The sequence below is a fragment of the Humulus lupulus genome, chromosome 4 (genome assembly GCF_963169125.1).
Source record: "Humulus lupulus chromosome 4, drHumLupu1.1, whole genome shotgun sequence".
In the NCBI taxonomy this organism is placed as follows: domain Eukaryota; kingdom Viridiplantae; phylum Streptophyta; class Magnoliopsida; order Rosales; family Cannabaceae; genus Humulus; species Humulus lupulus.
In genome coordinates, this window is record NC_084796.1 from 58,181,530 (window position 1) to 58,204,222 (window position 22,693).

The 22,693-nt window shown below is 36.8% G+C and overlaps 1 protein-coding gene across 2 annotated transcripts; it reads left to right on the forward strand.

Moving 5' to 3' along the window:
- Window positions 1–4,914: 4,914 nt before the first annotated feature.
- Window positions 4,915–14,040, forward strand: LOC133830462 (alpha-N-acetylglucosaminidase-like). Of its 2 annotated transcripts, none has more exons than XM_062260439.1 (19): window positions 4,915–5,317; window positions 5,430–5,506; window positions 5,776–5,987; window positions 6,122–6,316; window positions 6,428–6,500; window positions 7,345–7,439; window positions 7,663–7,744; window positions 8,290–8,396; window positions 8,534–8,564; window positions 8,993–9,110; window positions 9,341–9,388; window positions 9,552–9,660; window positions 10,177–10,280; window positions 10,534–10,632; window positions 10,926–11,036; window positions 12,623–12,855; window positions 12,984–13,221; window positions 13,310–13,388; window positions 13,522–14,040. In XM_062260439.1, exons 1-19 carry the CDS (start codon window positions 4,937–4,939, stop codon window positions 13,806–13,808), a joined length of 2,679 nt encoding a protein of 892 aa, XP_062116423.1. In that variant the 5' UTR covers window positions 4,915–4,936; the 3' UTR covers window positions 13,809–14,040. The 2 variants fall into 2 exon arrangements, with proteins under 2 accessions (XP_062116423.1, XP_062116424.1); XM_062260440.1 differs by having other exon boundaries at window positions 6,122–6,243; window positions 6,415–6,500.
- The last annotated feature ends 8,653 nt before the right edge of the window (window positions 14,041–22,693 follow it).

Here is a 22,693-nt window from a genome sequence, read left to right on the forward strand (position 1 = left end):
TGTATTTATAGGCTACAAAGGAAACATCCAAATCTTTCTAGAATTTTCTAACTTTATAATTTATTTAATTACTTTCTACTTTTCTCTAAATGATTCTAGAACTCTGTATACATTGTCTAATTAGTTCTAAATTTCTTCAAGAATTTTCTAGAATATTCTAGGTTTCTCATAATATATTCTAGATACAATAATGACTTCTAAGTTTCTTCAAGAACTTTCTATAATGTTCTATGTTCTTCCTAGTATATTCTAGAACTTTAGAGCATTCTAGATACGATAATGACATCTAACATAGACATTTTGATGTTGTGCTACAAAAAATGGCTACTTTTGCTTTCAATCAAATCAAGTCAGTAGAAAATTATGAATAACTCTCGATTTACATTCGAAATAATAGTAAATATTAGCCATATTTTAAGGTTAGTTTTCATTTATTTTGTTTTAAGTTTGTGAACTTGTGTATGTGTTTACATTTAAACACAATTTTATTTTATCTCTAAACTTAATAGGACTGCATTGAGACTATTGACAGAACTCACGTTTGTGCATCACTTCCAATAAATGAGCAAATTGCATACATTGGTAGGAAGGGATACGCTACACAAAATATTATGGCTGCTTGTGGATTTGATATGTGTTTCACTTTTGTATAGACTGATGGGAAGGAAGTGCTCATGACACGCGTATATTTTTGGAGGCATTGCGAAATCCTATATTAAATTTCCTAAACCACCACAATGTAAGGTATGTGTTGTTTATTAATAAGACCTCATATGATATATTCTTTTGTATAATATTGTGAATTTTTATTGCAGACACTTGTTCAGACATAAAATACTTCTCTATCTTTTTTTTGTTGGTTTTCTTGGTTATTTTTGTTCTAATTTTTAGGTGAAGAAAATTCAAAAGCATGTATTGAAGAACGGATGTTTTTGACTAAAGGGATCTTGGAGTATAATGCTAAAGGGATTTTAGCTCAAAGTTTTGAAGGGATTTCAAAATGAAAAATTAAAGTGAGATGCTTGAGATTATGTAATATGGATCCAATTATGCAAGCGTAATTTCTATTGTAAAGTGTTGATTGATAACTTTTATAAACTGATGATTAATAGTAGATTACATTTTTTTAGACTAGATTCCAAGGATTAGCCATTGAAAAATGGTGAACCTTGTAAAAATCATCTTATGTTATTTGTTGAATAGAATCTTCAATTTCATACTTTGAATAACTTGCTTTGTTTTAGATAGTCAAAAAGCTAGCAAAACCAATTTGAAGTTTGAAATCCGTTTTTGCTAAGGAAAATAATAATAAGGGCAATTCTTCCATCCCTCACTTGTGTTTGAGGGACTAAATCCTTCATAAATTTTTAATTGTTAGATTAAGCTATAAGGTTTGTGAGCCATCAGATCATTTTTTTTTTTGTAAAAATTAGTTAAAATACCATTCTACCCTTTGAAACATGTAACCGGTTAAAAGGGAAAAAAATATTTTCTTATTTTATCTCTTTACCTTAGCTCTTTTAAGTTTATTATTATTGCTTTGATTCTAATGTCTTACAAAACCAAATTGCACATGCAACGACGCTAGTTCATATGCAATATTGAAAGATTTAAAGAGTCAGGGTCAATTAGATTACTATCTAAAATAAACTGTTGTGAATAGTTTGAGCTGGAAAATCTGTGAATAGTTTCTAACTATTTCTCATAATAGATTTACCGTATATCAATTGAATCTTCCTGATTTCAAATCTTTCTTACTTGATATTAGCTGCTACTTGCAATATCACACATTTGAGTCATGATTGAACATATTTGAGTCATATATGCTATTTTTTCTTAGAATAAATAGCATTTTTGCCCCCCGAACTATGACCACTGTATGATCGTGCCCCTTGAATGATTTGCGATGTTAAAAATTCCCCCCGAACTATGCACGTTACTGAAATATGAGACTTCTTCCTAGGTGGCTAACGGATTGATGATGTAACATTTTGTCTCTTGATGTGCAGTGCCATGTGTAGAATAATTAGAAATTTTGCCCCCTGAACTTTGACCACTACCAAATTGTGCCCTTTTTATTAAGACTAATTTTTTTTTAAAAAAAAATTGATAATTAAATCTTTAAAAAATTATTTTAAAAGATTAAGAAAATAATCAATACTAAAAGTTCCAAATTAATTAAATAAAATTCAAATACTCAAAAAATAAAAATCTAATTAATAGCAAATAATTTTTTTATTACTTTTTATTTTCTTTTACAATATATATGTTAATATAAAAATTAAAAAATAAATCCTAAAACAAAATTTTTTTCCCATTTGTCCTCCTCTTAAATTAAAATTTGTATTTATTTATTTAAGTTTTTTGTCCACCTCTTTAATTAAAAGTTTTTTCTTTGTTTTAGTATTTATTTTAAATGTTCGTTCTAAAATAGTTTTAATTAACATTGTTTAAGAAAAAGTAAAAAAGAGTTATTTGTTGATAATTAAATTTTTTTATTTATTAAGGATTTAATTATTATTTTTAAGAAAAAACATATATATATTTTTATAAAATGAGTATAATTTGGTAATGGTCAAAGTTCGAGGGGCAAAATTGATAATTATTCTACACATGACACTGCCACATCAACAGACAATATGCTACATCATCAATCTGTTAGCCACATATGCCGATATCTAACAGAAGTCTCATATTTTAGTAACGTGCATAGTTTGGGGGGAATTTTTAACATCGCAAATCATTCGAGGGGCACGATCATACAATAGTCATAGTTCGGGGGACAAAAATACTATTTATTCTTTTTCTTACTCGTTATTAGCTACTCTAAGCAAGTATTTTTTATTTTTATTTATATTTTTATTATCTGGTATTTAAGGAGTGTGTAAAATAGAATATCAATTACAAGTAAACTACAACTAATTAATACTAAACATTTAACCATCTAAATAACCGCATTGTCAAATACATTAACAAAAATTACTATTGCTAAACATTCAATTATTTAATTAATCTGATGGTCAAATATATTGGCAAAAATAATTAATGCTAAACATTCTACTATTTATTTTTTTTAAAATTTAATTAATCTTATTGTCAAATACATTGACAAAATTAATAAATGTATTCTACTATTTATAATTTTTTTTGTTAAATAAACATCTAATCAATCTTATTGTCACATATACAAGCAAAATTAATTAATGTTAAACATTATACCATTTATAAAAACTTTTTTTTAAATCTATTTAATTTTATTGTCAAATACATTGGAAAAATTCATTAATGCTAAACATTCTATCATTTATAATTTTTTTTATTAAAAGAGCATCTAATTAACCTTATTGTCGAATATGTTAGACAAAATTAATTAATGCTAACTATTCTTCAATTTATATAACCCTAAACTTCCTAATTAGTGGCAATTTAGCCATCCCAACATCAAAGAAATAAAACAAATTTCAAACCTTTCCTAATGCAATTCATTTCTTATACACTAAACAATAAAAATATAGTTAAGTTTTTGTTACTTTCGACTCTAATAATGTTACACCACAGTTTATTTATAGTTACTTAGCAGCGACAAAAAGGTTATGCTTCCAATATTGTAAATAAATCAAACTTCATACGAATTTTACCATAATGCCCTCAATTGTATGTTTTTTTAGACATTAAATTACAATAATGCCTTACTTTTGATAGTCACATCAGCTCTATTTTTCTAATTGATATAACTGGTTGCATCAAGTCAAAAGCTCAAAATTAAAAAATATCAAAAATATTTATAATTTGACATTTGACAAAATGAATGAGACCCACATGAATGAATAAGTCTTGTGAGGGACTAAAGAATTTGCATAATAATAATAATAATAATAATAATAATAGAGTAATGATATGTGCACTCAAAATATACACACAAACATTACACACAGTGATGTGATAGTTTAGCATAGCTAATCACATTTATTAAAACTGACACATCACTATATGTAATATTTTGGGTGCACATATCATTACTAATAATAATAATAAAGGATATTTGCGGCATAAGTACCCAATGTTTGGGTTTCGTACGCGGCATAGACCAAATGTTTATTTTTAGTGGCAAAAGTACCCAAAGTCAGTAAAACTGTAATTCCGTCAGCCTCCTCCGTTAGGTTCCGTTTCGTGATGACTGGACCAACACGTGTCACTTTGTGATTGGTCCAACTCAATAATATTTTAAAAATAATTATGACTTGGACCAATAAAAATGTGACACGTGTCTGCCTAACGGAGGAAACTGACGGAATTACAGTTTTACTGACTTTGAGTACTTTTGCCACTAAAAATAAACATTGGGTCTATATCGTGTACAAAACCCAAACATTGGGTACTTATGCTGCAATTATCCCTAATAATAATAATAATAATAATAATAATAATAATAATAATAATAGGGAACGACTACAACGCATCCTTTTTTTTTGCAACACCGGTGCATATTTTTTCTATCTTCGGCACCTGGATAGATATAATCCCAATTTTTTTTATATGACAGTGTGTATTGTAGGTATTTAGAAGCTTCGTAAAACAGAGTTCAAACTGTCAAATTTTACATGCATACACAAAAAAATAGGCACGCGTGCAACAGATAATTTAGACCATGTTTCAGTACCATAATTTATTCAGAATTTCTTGAAAATTTGCATGATGTTCTAGATAACTATAATGTACACCATCATATAAATTTTTTTGGGATTATAACTATTCAAGTGTCAAAATAAAAAAAGATGTACCTATATTGCAAAAAAATGATGCATTCTAGTCGCTCCTAATAATAATAATAATAATAATAATAATAATAATAATAATACAAAGATGTAAACAATGAATATATATACGCTAGGCAAATTTTGTCCGGTTGCTCTTGGTTTGTCATGGCCGGCTTATAATGCTTTTGAATGATCCAAGTCAACCACCTCTTTCTTCTGCAAAGTCCAAGATTCCCTTGTTCGTCTTCGTTCGTCACCATGTTCGTTTCTTCTGTACTCCACGCTACTACTTCTACCACTACTACTACTACCACTTCTCTGCCTCTCCTCCAATGGCGTCCTCCTTTCCCGCCATTTTTTTCCCTCTCTTTTTCCTAATATGTCTGACCTTCCCCACCGCTCACCCCTCCACCATCGGAGTTCATCTCCTCTCCAACCTTCTCGAAACGCAGGATCGCGAGAGGGCTCCGCCTTCCCTTCAACTCGCCGCCGCTCGTGGCGTCCTTCGCCGTCTAATTCCTTCTCATTCTTCCTCCTTCGACTTTCAAATTGTCTCTAAGGTGCAGTATTTTCTTCTTGACTTTGTTCGTTTGTGCTGATCGCTAAGCGAAGAAAATGTCAATGGCAAGAAAAATGCTTAACGATTCTTCTTTAATGTTTTGATTTTTTTAGGAGCAATGTGGAGGTGCGTCTTGCTTCATCATCAGGAACCATCCTATTTTCCATAGACGCGGGGACCCAGAAATTTTGTATGTTCTTGTTATTTCTTTGGTTAATTTTAATTTGAATCTGTAAATGAAGTTTAATATTTGACATAGTGTTAAGTTCGTGCTAATTCATTAGTTAGTAGTATTAGTTTTATTGTTGAAGCCTTAACAAGATACCCTTTTGCCAACTTAGTTGAAGAGTACTTGTTCTTATGAACTTTAAACTTATAAACGCCATTCTGAATGGCATCATATAACAAAAAAAGCTGTCTTATTTAAGCAAAATCGTGTGATGTTTAATTGGAAAACAGAATAATTGGGGTCACTGGAGTGGACATTGTGGCTGGTCTGCATTGGTATTTGAAGAATTGGTGTGGTTCACATATATCTTGGGACAAAACTGGCGGAGCTCAACTATTTTCAGTGCCAAAAGCTGGATTGCTCCCCCGTCTCAATGATAATGGTGTTTTCGTTCCAAGACCTGTTCCTTGGAGTTATTACCAGAATGCTGTCTCATCTAGCTGTAAGCTTTTGTTTCCAAACTGCAATGTAATTTGAGAGAAAAGCTATTGAAAAACCATTTGTATGGTCTGTGGTTTCCAATTTTGGAGTTGTCTTATTTGAATTTTTGTTCTTTCATTTATCTGTTTCTGGTAGATTCTTTTGCTTGGTGGGACTGGAAAAGGTGGGAGAAGGAGATTGATTGGATGGCTCTTCAGGGTATCAACCTACCTCTAGCATTTACAGGGCAAGAGGCTATCTGGCAGAAAGTTTTTCAGGTTATTGGAGTTGAACCAACTCTCATTTTTTCTTCACCAAACTTACAGCCAAGATCAATGCACTGCCAAAACTGTACTTAGTTGTTGTTGATCTTTAATTCTGATATGAAATTTTATTAGCGCCTCTGTACTGTTACGCTTTTTTATGTTTAATAATTTTCTCATGTACAGAAATTTAATATAGGCAGTACGGATTTTGATGATTTCTTTGGAGGTCCTGCATTCCTTGCATGGTCTCGTATGGGAAATTTGCACGGGTGAGTATAATGAGTAGCTGAACTCTTCTATAATATATGATATAATGAGTGGCTATAATGTGTCTTAGTTTCTCTAGCTTCTTTGTTTATAGAGTCTGTTCTGGAAAATTCATTGGATAAGATTACTTTAGTAAAAAAGAAAAATCATTCCATGACAGTAAGTACTGATCAGGAAACTCATAAATGTACTCATGGTTACATTATGCATTTGAAAGCATGAGTCATCAGACTTTTTGGGGGAGAGACAGGAAATAAAGAGAATTTGAAGGTTGATTAGAAAATGTCTTGTTCTCAACTTTTATGCGGGACACCATGTCAAGAATTAAGATCCTCAAGTCATAGTGAGTTTGTTTTTGTGTGTTTTCTTCACTTAGTTCCTTTGATAAGTCTAAAATTAAGGTTCAAAAGTGGAAGTGTGATTTTAGATGTGTGTTTTCTTCACTTAGTCTTGTTGAATATATCTTCTTGTCTGTTTTAGTAGGTGGATGAGGTTTTCCTGAAGTACTATTAAATTTGTCTAGTTTGTGTAATTTATTTTAGAGTTTGCAACAGCAAAGAGTATGCTTATGCAATTTAAACCTTGTCCTTTTGTATTGTACACTTCCTGAAATAAATTTATAACTATTTCTTTTTTTTTTTATTATTATTATTAATATAAAGGAACATCGATGAATGTACCACTGTGTCTGTTTTTTAATTATTGAAACCTTCAAAGAATTATGTTAACATATTTCTCTGGTTGTAATAGATCAAGGAGAGCTTTCATTTTTGGTAAAACCAGATACATTTCAAAGAGGAAGTTTATAGTATTGACTTTCTCTTGTACATATAACAATCTATACAGATGGGGAGGTCCATTGCCACAAAGTTGGCTTGATCAACAGCTGCTACTGCAGAAAAAGATTCTTCGAAGGATGTATGAACTTGGAATGACTCCTGGTACATATAGATACAATCACTGAATAATATAGTAATGTATATTAATTACTATCTTAATCTTTAGCTACTCTCAGTGCCTGCAGTAGGAAGTTACCAGCATTACCATTCTTGGATAATATCTTTCTTTTTCAGGGTGGAAACAAGAACTGCATTGAAAATTAATTTTTGAATAGGGTCTTCTCCTGATAAAGTATATTACTGTGTTTTTATATTTCTGCTTCAGTACTTCCGGCCTTCTCTGGTAATGTTCCTGCTGCACTGAAAAGTAGATTTCCATCAGCAAAGATAACACGCTTGGGAAATTGGTGAGTCCAGCTATCTGATAATTGAATTGTGATACTATCTGGTTAAGCATGAAGTTTGAAAGATGTGAAAATTGTAAACTACTTTTTATTGTTTTTGTGAAGTTACTAAAGATATATGATTGAAAACTTTGTTTCAGATAGAAATGCATGTATAGTGGATATAGTATACGTACGCACATGTGTGTGCTGTTCATATGCATGTTACATAATTAGCAATTCTGCTATCAATTGGAAGACATAAAAACTATAAGGATCCTTGAGTGATCAATGCTAGGGGAAAGATAGAAGCCTCCTAGAGTGATCTAAATGGAGCTACAATGCAGCAAAAGTAGAGCATACTTTTTTTTTTAAATGAAAATTAAACAAGAAAATGGAACAGATTTACAAAGAAGAAGACTTTAAATGACACTTATCAAATTAAATGCTTAAATAATAGTGAAACAATCTATTTTTAGTAATGGATCTTTCTTAATTTTATATGCTGAACCATGTATAATGCGGCGATAGGTGAAATTATTTTTCATTTCTTTGTCATTATGCTTCAGGTTCACAGTAAAGAGTGACCCTAGATGGTGCTGTACATATCTTCTTGATGCAACTGATCCTTTGTTTGTTGAAATTGGGAGAGCATTCATTGAGCAGCAGCTAGAAGGTGACCACTAATCTCACACCTTCTTGTCTTTTGTGCATATAAGATTTCCAGGGTGCTATGCTTTCTTATGGCAAGACTGACTCTCAAGAGTTCATAATTCTAATTTGTTCCACTGGTTGGTTTACATGTTTTGGCAGAATATGGAAAGGTGGGTCACATATACAACTGGTAATGTCTAATTCCGTAATCATTCTTTCGGAATTTCTCTATCATTCTAATTTATATATTGCGAGTTTGGTTTACTAGGGGGGTTTTAGTCAGTCTAGGAAGAGGTTTCGAGAATGGAATTTCAAGCTTCATTCTGTAGCAACTTCTTTTAATCTTGTAATCTAAACTGTTTGATGCTGGATGGTTTTTAGAAATCGAAGTTTTAAGATTTAGACAAGGTGGTTTTATGGATAAATTAATAATGATATGTGAAATTTTAGGTTCGCTTTTCTCCCAGGATAGACCTTATTTCTGACTTTACCCCAACAAACCTGTTATTATTGCACCAATTAATATATAAGCAAATGTAGTGTTCAATTCTGTTCATTCCAAATGTAGATGGGTCTGTCATATCATATTTTGTTAATGACTTATTGGACCTATTGCAGTGACACTTTTGATGAGAATACTCCACCTGTTGATGACCCAGAGTACATTTCTTCATTGGGAGCTGCAATCTTTAGGGGAATGCAAAGTGGCGATAATAATGCCATCTGGCTAATGCAGGTAAATGGGTTAGCTCTCATTTGAGCTTTAATCTTTTACTCTGAGCTTAATTATGTGGCACTCATATTCACTACAGTTTATGCATTGCGGTCTAAGAATTCGGATGGATCCATTTAGTCACTGAACAACCGTAACCTGAATTCCTCGTTTATGGTTCATCTTGTATTGCTAATTTCTATCACTATCGTTTATTTTGCTCTCGCACTGATGGATATCTTGCACTGTTCTAGGGATGGTTATTCTCATATGACCCGTTCTGGAGACCTCCACAAATGAAGGTTAGTGTATTTTATTTTCATTTGTTCTTTTCTTCACTTTCCTCTACAATAACTTATTTATTCACCAAGCACCAATTAATGCTTTGTTTCATTTCTTCGTTTGCTTTTCAGGTTTAGTTTCATGTTGTCCTTGTGGTTGACTGTAACTCTTTCTTGTTTGCAGGCACTTTTGCATTCCGTGCCTGTAGGCAAGCTGGTAGTTTTGGATCTGTATGCCGAAGTCAAACCCATATGGATTTCTTCAGAGCAGTTTTATGGTGTTCCTTATATCTGGAAGGTCATCGTTCCTTTTTTATTTTTAAATCACTACCCACAATTATAATTCTATATATGTATTAATCAATATACATGTCTCTGTCTACCAAACAGTAGTTTAGGCTAGAAAAATAGGACACATCTTTTTAATAAAAAAAGGTTCAAATTAATCACACTTATGTAATGATTACTCTTCTGATTATAATCACTTTTATGTGTCTTATTTTACTTCTCCATCTGGATAGTAATGATGTATGTCAATGTCATAATACTTATTTCTTTTGAGATTGCTCCATAAAACATCCCAGGCAATCTGCAGCTTTGAATTGTATTGATGTCTACAGATGAATAATGACTAAGATTATTATAAATATTATTATAATTGTTATTTTCTGCGTGCTTGCATCATGTATTACATGTATGTCTATGTATCAAGATGCTACAAAGATTTTATTTTTGTTGGCTTACTGTATTTGTAATTTTGTATGCCACTTTCCCTGTTTGGTTTTGATTTGTTGGTATTTTGCTTTACAGGTGTATGCTGCACAACTTTGCAGGAAATATTGAGATGTATGGGATTTTAGATGCAATAGCTTCTGGACCGATTGATGCTCGCACAAGTGAAAACTCAACCATGGCAAGTCATTTTATAACTATCGAATTTTGTTTTTATGTCACAAGGTTGCAGTCACATCATTGTCATTTGCCATGATACCTTTGCGAGAGAATAGTCAAATTGAATTTCAGGAAATAGATGTCTCTTAAAATCTTTATGAACTTTACTTGTGTTGATGCAAGCTACCATATTTAGATCATTTTTCTTCCCAGATCTTTTCTTTTGAAGACAAAATGTGATTTGAATTATATATTTGTTCTAAACTCTCTGGTAGGTTGGTGTTGGAATGTCAATGGAAGGCATAGAGCAGAATCCTATTGTATACGATCTTATGTCTGAAATGGCTTTCCAACACAAGAAAGTTGATGTCAAGGTAATCTCAAGTTTTATTATTTATTCCTGTTAATATAGTTAGTTAGAATAAAAATACTTTTAAACAGAGTTAGACAGGAAAAACATATTAAGTCATCCAAGCAAGCTGTTATAGCTGAATTCTACATTGTTTAAGTCATTTATTTAATCAAAATGGAGTTATTTCTAATTATTTTTCTTTACTACGGTTTTAAAGATTTTCTTTTGAATTTCTGCTGTGAAAAAATTCATAAAATTTGATGTGTTTCACTTTACATGTGTGTTTTTTATATAATATATTACTCTTTTATTCAGGCCTGGATTGATCTCTATCCAGCAAGGCGTTATGGCCGATCTGTTGCTTCTGTGAAAGATGCTTGGAATATTTTATATCACACTATTTACAACTGCACCGATGGTGCTAATGTGAGTGCCTTAATTTTCTCATTCTGTATGTATATTGGGTTTGATTTTACAAGTTAGAAATAAGGAATAGTAAAAGTTAGGCACATTTTTTTTTTGTGTTTTACTCAATTTAGATTACGTTTGTGTAATTATAAACATATATTAAGAATTTTCTCAGAAACTACAAATTTTTTCTCTTAAAATCAAATAGAACACCTCATAATTCAGACAAACTAAGCTTTTCTCTCTGAGATGGAATGCCAAATGAGGATGAAAAGAGCTCTATTTATAGGAGAGCTCTCCACTCCCATTTTGCGTATAAAATGCGTCCTCGGCCACCCCTATTTTTTGAATTTCTCTTTCTTTCTTTTGCTTTTGCCTCCTTCCCCTTTTCTTTTATAGTAATATTTATATGTTTTTTTATTCAACAAAAATATCAATGTTATCGGTACCTACATTTGTTGATTATATAAGAATCACTCACTTGGAGTCTAATAACAATTATGTCTTACATTTGATCAATAAAAAATTTCTTTTTCAATTCCATGCTATGAATATTGGATAGACCATACGAGAATCTACTTCATACGAATTTGTCAGTTGATTGACTTATGTCATTACATCTTCTAGATTCTCCTTGGTATTGATATTTTTTTGTATATCCATGTTTTCCTTCTACTACTTGAACAAGGTGATATTTATGTGCTTTGTTCTTGAATAAAATGTTGGATTTCTTACGATGTGCCAAACAGTATGATTGTCACAAAAAGAAAAAATCTTTTGTTGTTCGTGTCTGAGTTCCTCCAATAATTTTATAATCCAAATAGCCTCCTTGGAAGCTTGTGTGGTTGTCATGTTTTCTAATTCTGTTGTATTTAATTCACAATAGTTCATAGTTTCGAAACCCAGCTCTAATAAGTGTAAAAACAGGGGTACATTTATGAATTTTCGTAGCATCATGGATCCATAATTTAGAAAACTTATTTAGCATCTCATCTCAGAGTCAGAAAGCTTAGTTTATTATGAGAATTTTCTCATCTCCCCTTTAGCGTGAGTTCATGAAACCCTTTTAATTTATTGTTAAGTTTTTCTTCATTTGTTTAGAAAGAATTATGAGGTGTTTTTTCCAATTTCTAGAGATAGATATTGTTTTGTTCTTTCTTTGTATTTAAAGAGAAATTTAAGTTTGTAATATATTTTCGTAATGAATTTCTTCAAAACCTTTGGTGGAACTTAAATTGGGTGAACACATTAAATTTTAGGTGACGCTCTTTGTTTTCAACTCGATTAATGTTGCTTCTACATACCCGATCTCCTAATAAGGAATAGTGGCCCTTATGTACTACTCATTTCCTCTATTTATTATTGTCCGTAGGTTAGCAATTTATCAATTCCTTTTTTAACTTGGCTCCCTGCCTAATCCCGAAACTATAATAATTACTATATAATCTCGGACTTTATGGGAGCAAACCACATACCTCACCATTTGAGCTCCCCTCTTGAGTTAGCAATTTATCATATTGCATATACCATCAGAATAGCAATCTCTACTATTGCCTATCTTAGTATTTTATTTTCTAAAATATATACTGGTTCTATGAAAATAGGACAAAAATAAGGATGTAATTGTGGCATTTCCTGATGTTGATCCGTCATTAGTATCGATTCCACAAGAAAAATATTCCCACAATAAAAACCAAGTGTCCAGGGGATCAATGCTAAACGCAATTACTGAATCATTCGACCAACCTCATCTATGGTATTCTACTTCTGAAGTAATACGTGCTTTAGAACTTTTTCTTAAAAGTGGAGATGAATTATCTGGAAGTAACACCTACAGGTAACCGCGTTTCTAGTCTCTTATTCTTTTTTACCAGGCAATCACTCTTCTGTGTTCTGTCTGTCTCTTGATCTTCATTTTCATCTAAATTTTCATTTTCTATTTTGTGTTATTCTCACTGATCTCAGGTATGATCTTGTTGATCTGACTAGACAAGCTTTAGCAAAATATGCAAACCAGCTGTTTTTGAAAGTAATAGAAGCATATCAATCAAATGATGTTGAAGGAGTGACTCACTATAGCCGCGAGTTTTTGGATTTGGTGGAAGATTTTGATACACTGTTAGCTTGCCATGAAGGATTTCTTCTAGGACCTTGGTTGGAAAGTGCAAAACAACTAGCCCAAGATGAAAATCAGGAAAAACAGGTCTGCATCTCCTTGAACTACCAACTACTTAAAATCTTTATTAATTTAGGAAGTAAAATTGTATTAACTGATGCAATTCACAATGCAGTTTGAGTGGAATGCAAGAACTCAAATAACAATGTGGTTTGACAACTCAGATGAAGAACCAAGCTTGCTTCGTGACTATGGTACGATAATGACTATTCCCTGGAACTTCTGTTAATGAAAAAAAAAAAAAAGTTGATACTTAAAAGATATTTCATGCAAAACTGAGAGTAACAAAAAACCTGATGGTCTGTTCTATAAATCTATTTTGTGTAGGAAACAAGTACTGGAGTGGGCTTCTACGAGATTATTATGGTCCCCGAGCAGGCATATATTTCAAGTTGTTAATTAAAAGCTTAGAAGAAGGTACTGGTTTTCCATTCAAGGATTGGAGGAGGGAGTGGATAAAGCTTACAAACGATTGGCAAAGCAGTAGAAATGTTTTCCCTGTAAAAGGTGCTGGTGATGTCGTCAACACATCAAGGTGGCTTTTCAACAAGTACTTGCAAAGTCCTGATAATTTACAATCACTCAATGAGGCTGCTGGTAAGTATGCTATTTAAAACCATTGAACAAGGTGTTAATAACATGGGAACTGATGTTTACAAAGATTCACTTCTCGTTTAGTCTCTCATTCCCCTCTTATCGAGCCAAAGCAAAAGAATTCGGTTGGTGAATTATCATATGAAGTTCTATTCTATTTCAAAACTAATTGGTTATATGTGAAATAATTTATATTTTTATGAGAAATTACTAGTGTGGTCTTGTGTTTTTTCAAATTATGCGTTTGGATACTGTGTTTTGTTAAATACCATTTCAGATTTTGTGTTTTGCAAAATGGATGATAATAGTATCTTGGGCCATATTTTTTTATTTTTTTTAATTTGTTTAATGTATTTTCAAAAATATATTATTTAATTTAAAAAAAATTAAAATTAAATTAAATCAAACTTTTTCCTAAACGTGTTTAATTAAACTAAAATATGAAAAAACCTAAAAATAAATAAAATTTATAAAAACATGTACATAACTCTAAAATTTATCCAACTTAATTTTTTTCCCTCCCGATCTTCTTTTCTTCTTCTTTCTCTTGCTACTTGTGTTTCGGTCAAAGCCTTCATTATGCTACTTGTGCTTGGGTTGGAGCTTGTGGCACCTAGTGCGATGTGGGGAGGCACTTAACTTGAAGCCTTCTTGTAAACTAAGTTTATTTGTGGGTTTGGTATGTTGGAAAATTAAGGTGGAATGATTTTTTTTTTTTAATTTTTTGAATTTTGATTTTTTTTAATGATTTTGAAGATCGATGAAATTGTGAAGAAAATGACACGAACAACATCATTGGTTTTGTTTTTTTTTTTAATTTGATTATTAAATTGAAGTTTTAGAATTTTTTAAATTTGATTAGATTAGAGTATATTTCATTTTTTGTTTAAAATTGATATAATTTAGTATTTTTTTAATGGGCATTTTGGTTATATACAAAAATATTTTGACCAAAATCTAGTTTAGAGTATTACTATGATCTATTAATATGGGGTCCAAAATATTATTTAACAAAACATAGGATTCAATTGTATAATCTGAAAAAACACAGGAGTCAAATTGATATTTTTCTTAATTTTATAAATAATTTTTTTTTATCTACAACACTTTAATAGTTAGTTATGATACTAGAATAAAAGCAAGATACAAGTGATCAGAACTTGTGATTAAGTAATTTTAAGTTCATTTTAAAATGGATGTGTTTTGTCATGTTTTTTAAATAAATATATTACAAATATGTATTCAACTAACAAAATTATTATTTAATTTTTTCTGAAAAGTGATAAAATCACCATTGAGAATGAAAAGTGAAAATATCAAAGATCCAAGAAGGGATTTCATCTATCCATTCTAAGTCATTGTCTAGCCCTAGGGCATGTTGGGCCAGACCATGGGTCGTTACATTAAAATTATGACTAACATGTGACAATATCATAGAAAAGTACTCCCAATTTGTTGACTCGTTTTTTCGTCAACTTGCACAAAGCAATAAATGTAGAGTTGTGTTTGTGTGTAAAATCTCAAAGCGGAACTTAATAATAAATAGTGAGCCAGAGAAAAGAGAAATAAATGAATGAGACAAAGATTTATAGTGGTTTGGCCAAAAAAAGATGACCTACGTCCACTTTAGTCAGTATTATTTATGAACTTTGAACCCTAAAAAACAAGCTGAGTTTGGTTGTGTTCTTGGGGCAGTTACAGTGATGGAGAGTATGAGCTCTCTTTGAAAATGAATAGTTACTGACTCGTTGCTCCACCGACCATTTGTTACATTTCAGTTTGCACTATTTATAGCCAGAGATGGGAAGGGCTGACAGTGACACCTTGTTTCCCAATTAAGCTAAATTTCGGTACACTTGGCTGGAGACAGGTTACGGCCTCACCAAAAATGGTAATCTGATGTGTCATGTTCATTTAAAGGTTGAATGCACACTTTGGTACGAAAGAAGGCTCGAGTGGCGAGGGCCAGTGGCGAGCAGCGAGCACCCAAGGCAATCGGCGAGATCAGTTGTCGACCGGCAAGTTCGGTTGGCGACCGGCGAGCTCGGTTGGCGACCAGTCAGTTGGCGACTGACAACCTTGGCTGGAGACCGGTAAAGGGCTCAGGCAACCAGTTACGGCTAATGACGATTTAGCTAGTGCTTGTGATGTGTGTTGACCTGACATGTGCATTTGGTTAGGGCGATTGGCTAGGGCCTTTTCTTCTTACAATTGGTGTTGACGGGGTCATCTGGCATCATTTGGGTTCATGCGATGGGAGAAGTAGGCCGGCTATGGAGAGTTCTTCTTCTTCTTAAGTGTTGGGAGAGTGGCGAGGGCCACTCTTCACGGCGGCTGGTGGTGACTGTTGAGCCTTGACACTTTTGTCTTGACACGTCATCGCTTTGTGGGCCGTCGCGTGGAAGTGCCGAATTTCGGGTATAACATTTTTCCCCAAGTCAGGCTCCATGCTGGTGTGGGGATGACTTTCGTAGGTGATGGGCGGTCCGCTTGCTGTAGTCCGTCACTTCATTATCTTTGGGCTTGCTCTGGCTTTGACTTTGGTTGTGGAAGTCGTCGAGCGGGACGAGGTGGAATTGAAACTTTGCATCTAAGTTGCTCGTCCTCGTCCATAGCTAGTAGAAAGTCCTCTTAGCACGCCATCCGACTTAGGCTCCTTATGCGGAGGGAGCCAGCAGGCAGAATTGTGGAAGCCGGGACCTATGGAGCGGCCACCGAATTCGTCTATTGCTATGAGGAGACCTTCCAGTCATAGCGGAGCGACATTCTTCCTTCCGAGTGACTTGGATTCAAGTGGGGGTGTAGCCTTCATCAATGGTTTGTGCACTGTCGAGAGGTATTGGCGAGTTCCTAGGGCAGCGATGACTCCCCAATCTCACCATTTCCTCAGCCTGGCGACTACACTGAGGCCATGTTGGGGCGACGTTCTGGCTATGATGCCACTTGGAGAACAACTTCTTCTAGCCGCATGCTTGGACCTGATTGGCCTTCACGCCGACCAGCATGTCATTCCCTTGGATTTTCTCGACACTGATTGCTCTTCATGGAGGGAGTTGGCTTCTCCTCCACCTTCGCTTTCTAACTCGTACCCAGATTTCGATTATGATTTTTAAGAGGGAGTGCATGAGCTGTGTAGTGCTGAACATAAAGAGAGTATGATAAATTTCTTGAGCGGATCATTTATTCTGGTGGTGCATGGTCATCCCGTAATTATAGGCAGTGGATCTTTGATCACTATAGATCCGTACCACAATTACTATGTGCAATTTGGTGGTTGATCAGTGCCTTGATGCCTGTAACTGGTGACAGGACAATTGCTCAGCCCGTACTAGCATGGTCTGACCCAGAGTCAAAGAATCCGACTCTCACATCTTTTCACTGTAGCTGAGTGCGGTCGCCATCTGCGAGGTGCCCAACAGTGATTGACAATGGGGGCTCGTGCTATTGTCACAGGAACCCATGCGTTGCCTCCTTGTTGGTGCCATTCACGGGTTTTCCACTTTTAGGAGTCATATTGAACACTGAGCATTTCCTTTCCCGTCAAATGCAAGTGGGTCCCACCTTAGGAGTCCATCCGCTGGCGGCGGTAGGGAGCCACCTAGGCGCTCCCTTTTTATAGGGTGGCAACGGGGGGTCTTGAATCCTTACTCATTTCATTCTTTGGTTCAAGGGAAGCATGGTCACTCTCTCCTCCTCTTCCTTCGCATGGAGCAACTTGGTCATTGAAGTATTGAGATTAATCTCCAAACACTAACAGAGCCTATAAAGTTGGCCACTAACCCACCACCTTAGGTATTCATTCAAGCTTTTGCCATTCTCCCTCTCACCACAAGCTAGCCGCCCCTTTGGGTTCATCTCCAGCGTTGGGCTCGCATCTCTCACCCTTGGGTCCACTCCCAGAAGCATCCTCTTTGTCTTGGTAAGCATCCTTGTCCATCAATTTCCCACATTGTGAGAATTTACTTGATTCTTGTTGAATGCTTTGTGTTCTTGAATGATTTCTCTATTTCTAGCTTGACCCATGGAATTAGTGGTAGAAATTGATTGGGCTAGGTGGATTTAGGATAGATCTTGGCAAAATTCATTCTCTTGGGTTTCCTATATGTGCCGCGGGGTGCCTTGAGGCCTTTTGGTGGCTATTGGACGACCATGGGCGCTGATTGGGCGGCGGATCTGCTCGGCGATCGAGGGTCCACCTCATTGTACAGGGTGCAAGGCAGAGGTGACGAGGAGAGGGTCGTTCGTGGTCGATGTTGACGAGTGTGGGCGAGGGCAACTTGGGGTGCTAGGTGGTAATGAGTAAGGGCCTCAGACCGCCACCGGCGACGACAGACGCCAGGAGGGCGAGGGAGACTAGGGGCACCAGGAGAGCGTGTGCGACTTGGGGGCGCCAAGCGGGCGAAGGTCGCGGGTAGCCGGGTGGTGGCGATAGGCGAGGGCCGCGGGTCGCCGCTGACGAGGACAAGTGAGGGCCACATGTGGCCATTGGAGAAGGTAAGCGAGGGCCATGGGTGGCCATTGGCGAGGGCAAGGGAGGGCGACTTGGGGGCACTAGGTGGGCGAGGGCGACTAGGGGCGCTAAGCGAGTGAAGGTCATGGGCCTCGATGGCGACGACTCCATTACTCGTGTCGTTTTCCTGACCAAGTCTTGCTAACCGCGAGGTAACCCGGAGCTTCTTGCCCTGCCGGACCCTTGGGACCCAATTGTCCAACATATTCATTTTGTCAAAAAGGGTGGCTCCTCCTTTTAAAGGCCCCGTTTCTCTGTTGAGCCACCGGGTCTCAGGCTTCCTCATCGACGCTTGAGGAATGACAGCTGAGGTACTTGGTATTACCTTTTTGTGATTTTGCTTTAGCGGGTTGTCGCGCTTTTCACTTACGGAGAGCGGGCCTACCATGTGGATTATTTGTGAGCTTTTGGTACTGACTCTTTGAAAGTTTCTTGTTTTAGGTACCCTCTCGAGACTATAGTCCTTCGGCCAACCACGTTATTATGGATCCCTGACAACTCCTCGAGATCAGGCTCGCTCGAGGTGAGGTGCGGCTCGTCCCGCTATAGTAGTGTCTGGATTGTCCTCTAGCAGGGACTCTGCTGTGGTCTCTAGGCAGACTCGCGTCGCACCTCCCTCATCAGTTGAGGGTAAATTCTCCTACACCCCATCTGTCATGAGCGAGACTTAGTTAGAGCAGAAGATTTCTCGTCATGTTATTTCGGATACTGGTCGCCCTAAAACTTTTGTGACACTCTAGTGCCTTCAGCGATCAACAATTATGGGATGTCCTCCACGTCTGGCCCTTTGAGGCCTATTCGGGTGCAGGTAGGGGTGGGTATGGGTTGGGTTGGCTGGGTTGAAGGTATTTGAATGAGCCAACCCAATTACATCGGCCTAGAGAAATTTAACCCATTTAAAATATTTTTGAAGCATAACCCAACCCTACTAATTACATCAATGATCGAGTGGGGTTGGGTTGGGTTATGACCCATTTAAAAAAAAAAACATATCATGAGAGAGGGAGGTGGTGGTGACTACCAAAACCCAATATTATACTTTTAATAACACCAATATGAATTGAAGGGTTTTGATTTGATGGTGACTAGGTTTAGTTGCTCTATTTTGTTTGGTTCATTCATTCATTCTTTGCCATCAGCAGCACGTAGAGAACCCAATTGAACTGGTACTTGGATTCCCACCACCTTTGAGGACCTATAAACTGCCAAATCAACAACTTTAGCTTTCTCTTTCTCAATATGTTCCTTTATCCAAAAGTATGTAAACCTAAGCCCATCCTTCAACTTCGTGGTAGGGGCCTAGCCAAGCTTGCATTATCATTTATTTATTAGTAACTTTAGTGCAATTACATGTGCACACAATGCATGTGTATATTAAAAAATTATAAAACTATATAGAAAAGTAAAGTGGTATATTAAAAAAAAATACAAAATGATATATAAAGGAAAAGTGGTATACTAAAAAAATATAAAATAATAAGTAAAGGCAAAGGGTATCGGGCTGTACAGGTTGGGTTGGAATATTTTGGGCCTAGCCCATTTCCGACTTGGTGGAGTTAGTTTGTGGTAATTAGCCATCGATTGGGCTTCGACCTTGGGAAATTTTGGTTACTCAGCCCATTTTCCGGATTGGGTTGGGTAGTCGGCCCATTGGGTTTATGCCCACCCCTAGGTACAGGGGGAATCTTCGCGATCTTTGTTGCGTTGTCCCTTTCCATTTTCGTGAGAGGATTTTCCAGCCGCTACCCTGTCAGAGCTTGCGTTGTTGCCCTTTTTCTTCTCTACCGATATGGACGGTCGCAAGCTTAATATAGAGGATGAGACATCAGTGGGGTCCCCTTTGGGGAATTGGGCCGATCTAAGATTTTTAGATCCTCATCCAAGTGGAGGGACACCTTCTAGTGGGCCTTCTTTCATGTATTTATTGGGTATTTAGTGCCCACTTGCTGCCAAAGCTATATATTTGAGCATATTTATGCGATGTTAGAATTTTATTTCTGTCTTGTCTGACTAACTGTTTGATTTCTTAATTGCATGATCTATGAACCCATCAGAGTATTTTCCTCAGCCCTTGACTATTCAAGATGGGTGTAGAAGGCAGAAGAAACGACCTTCGCCCCGGAGCCAATCGTGCGGGAAAGCCAAGAGAGTTTGGATCCATCCTCAAGTTGTCACATCTATTGGTCTTGCTCCATTAGGCCCTCTCCAGGGGACGCTCCATTCCCTGCTGTGTCGGCGTGCGTCTTGCCCCCTCATGCACCAATACCTTCGGAGTTGCCACCTCCCGCACCTCTTCAAGCAAGCATCAGCATGGCGAGGGGGATGCTAGAGTATGTGGTGTTGGGCCCTCGCATTCTGTGCAGCTGGCCATTGGAGACCATAGGCTCCTATCTTGACTTATCCCGCCAACAGATGGAAAGTACTATTATGGTAACCGCTTTGACTTGTCTCCTTTTCTTTGTGTTATGAGTATGTTCTCACACACAATTTGCTTTGCTTTTCATGCGGCACTGACCGTGGTGAACCTCCATCACCAACTCGAGTGAGAGGTTGAGGATCTCCAGAAGACTCACTCGGACCTCAAGCGTGCCCTTTCGGGCCTTGAGAGCGCTCACTCTGCACTTGCTGTCTTGGAGCAGGAGCTTGCGAAGGCTCGTTCTGCATGTGAGGACGCCACCAAAACTGCGGCGTGTGCCCAATAGGATGTCACTGCTTGGAAGATTCAGCACGACGCCATCGATGTGATTCAATGAATGAGCATAGAAAATTCTGTCGTGAGGTTGAGGCGGCACATAGGGGCGGTAGCGAGAAGACTAACAATGTGTTGTTTTCTCTCTAGCAATTCAACCGCAGTCTCGACTTCAGTTTCATGGGAGAGCAAGCTTCCATGAATATCTTGGCAAACTACAAGACTCACGTAGCCTAGGAGACAGGAGAGGGTGAGGTTGATGATGACGTCTCCAAGGGTTCGGGAAACGCCATTGTCAAGGTCACTGATGAGGATGCTACTGATGACGAGTTGGCCGCTGGTGAGGGGGGTCACGATGACGGCGACCGCTCCAATGTTATTCTTTACATTGAGCTTTGCTCCTGTCTGTATGAACATTGGCCTTATCTAGGCTGATTTTTGATTTATGTTGATGATGACTTCTACTTAATTTTCGCATTCATGCTTGATGTTGCTTTGCAAAAGTTTCTAAATTTCACTTTTTTGTTGTTGTTTGTTTGCATGCTTCATTCTGTATGCACCTTGAGCAAACTTTACATGCACTCTGCTTTGTTCCATACGCACTTTACATGAACTTTGCATGTCCCCTGCTTTGTTCCATGTGCATGGTATCCCTTATGCCCCCAAGTGACTAGGAGAGCAAGGGCGCCTAGTCACTTGTGATGCAGCCAACCCTCTGATTGATGAGGGGACCTACGAGGGGTCCTTCCGGTGCCTGTGATGGCTCTTGTGAATCTCAAGCGAACTGCTTATTTTTCTTGGTCGTCTATAGTGGCTAGCACAGAGGGCAAGTTTCTTGTGTTCACCTAATCGCCTGCAATGGCTCTTATGCTCCCACGACCGGACCTAAGATCGGGTCGGGGCCCCATAGGTCATTTGTAAATGTCACTTTCTCTTTATTGGTTGTCCTGACACAGCATATTTCTTTTTATAGGGGACTTAGAGAAATCAAGACTGTCTTGAGGATGTCTATTTTGATTCCTGTTAACCGTGGCCTACTGGCCATTACATAGAGGTCACCAAAAGATGTCACCAAAAACTCAAAATAATAATATTTAGAGCGACCGCCAGGAGGCTGGTCTCTGATAACAAAAGTTGGGCACCAACCCTGTTACTGGTAATACTTCTTCAGGTGCTCGCCCTTCCAATGCCTCGGGACAACCTCACCATTGAGCCTCGCTAGCTTGTATGTTCCTAGTTGCATGACTCCCTCTACCAAGTAGGGCCCCTCCAGTCCGGCAGATGGGTCTCGGATATTGAGGAACACACGACGTAGGATGAGGTCGCCAATTGAGAACTTTTTGTCCTTGACCCGAGCATTGAAGTAGCGAGCCACCCTTTTTTGGTAGGCTACCACCCGAGTTAGCTTGCTCCCGTCTTTCTTCAACAAGAACTAGGGAATCAACAAGTAGTGTATCATTCCGATCCTAATCGTAGTTTATTATTTTGTGTGATGGGATGTCTACTTCAACGGGCAGCATGGCCTCGCAACCATATGTGAGCGCAAAGGGCGTGTGGCTGGTAGAAGTTTGGGTTGTGGTCCTATAGGACCATAGTACCTCCGGAAGTTTATTTGGTCAAGAAGTTCCGCTTCTTCTAGGCGTTTTTTCAAAGTATCTTTGAGGGTCTTGTTGACGGTCTCTACTTGTCCATTCGACTGGGGTGTG

Excerpts from the sequence above, each read along its gene's own strand:
- LOC133830462 (XM_062260439.1), top strand. The coding sequence starts at position 4,937 with ATGCTTTTGAATGATCCAAGTCAACCACCTCTTTCTTCTGCAAAGTCC. Across the intron at positions 5,988-6,121 it reads GAATGCTGTCTCATCTAGCT|ATTCTTTTGCTTGGTGGGAC; the intron begins GTAAGCTTTTGT and ends TGTTTCTGGTAG. Across the intron at positions 9,111-9,340 it reads ATGCCATCTGGCTAATGCAG|GGATGGTTATTCTCATATGA; the intron begins GTAAATGGGTTA and ends GCACTGTTCTAG.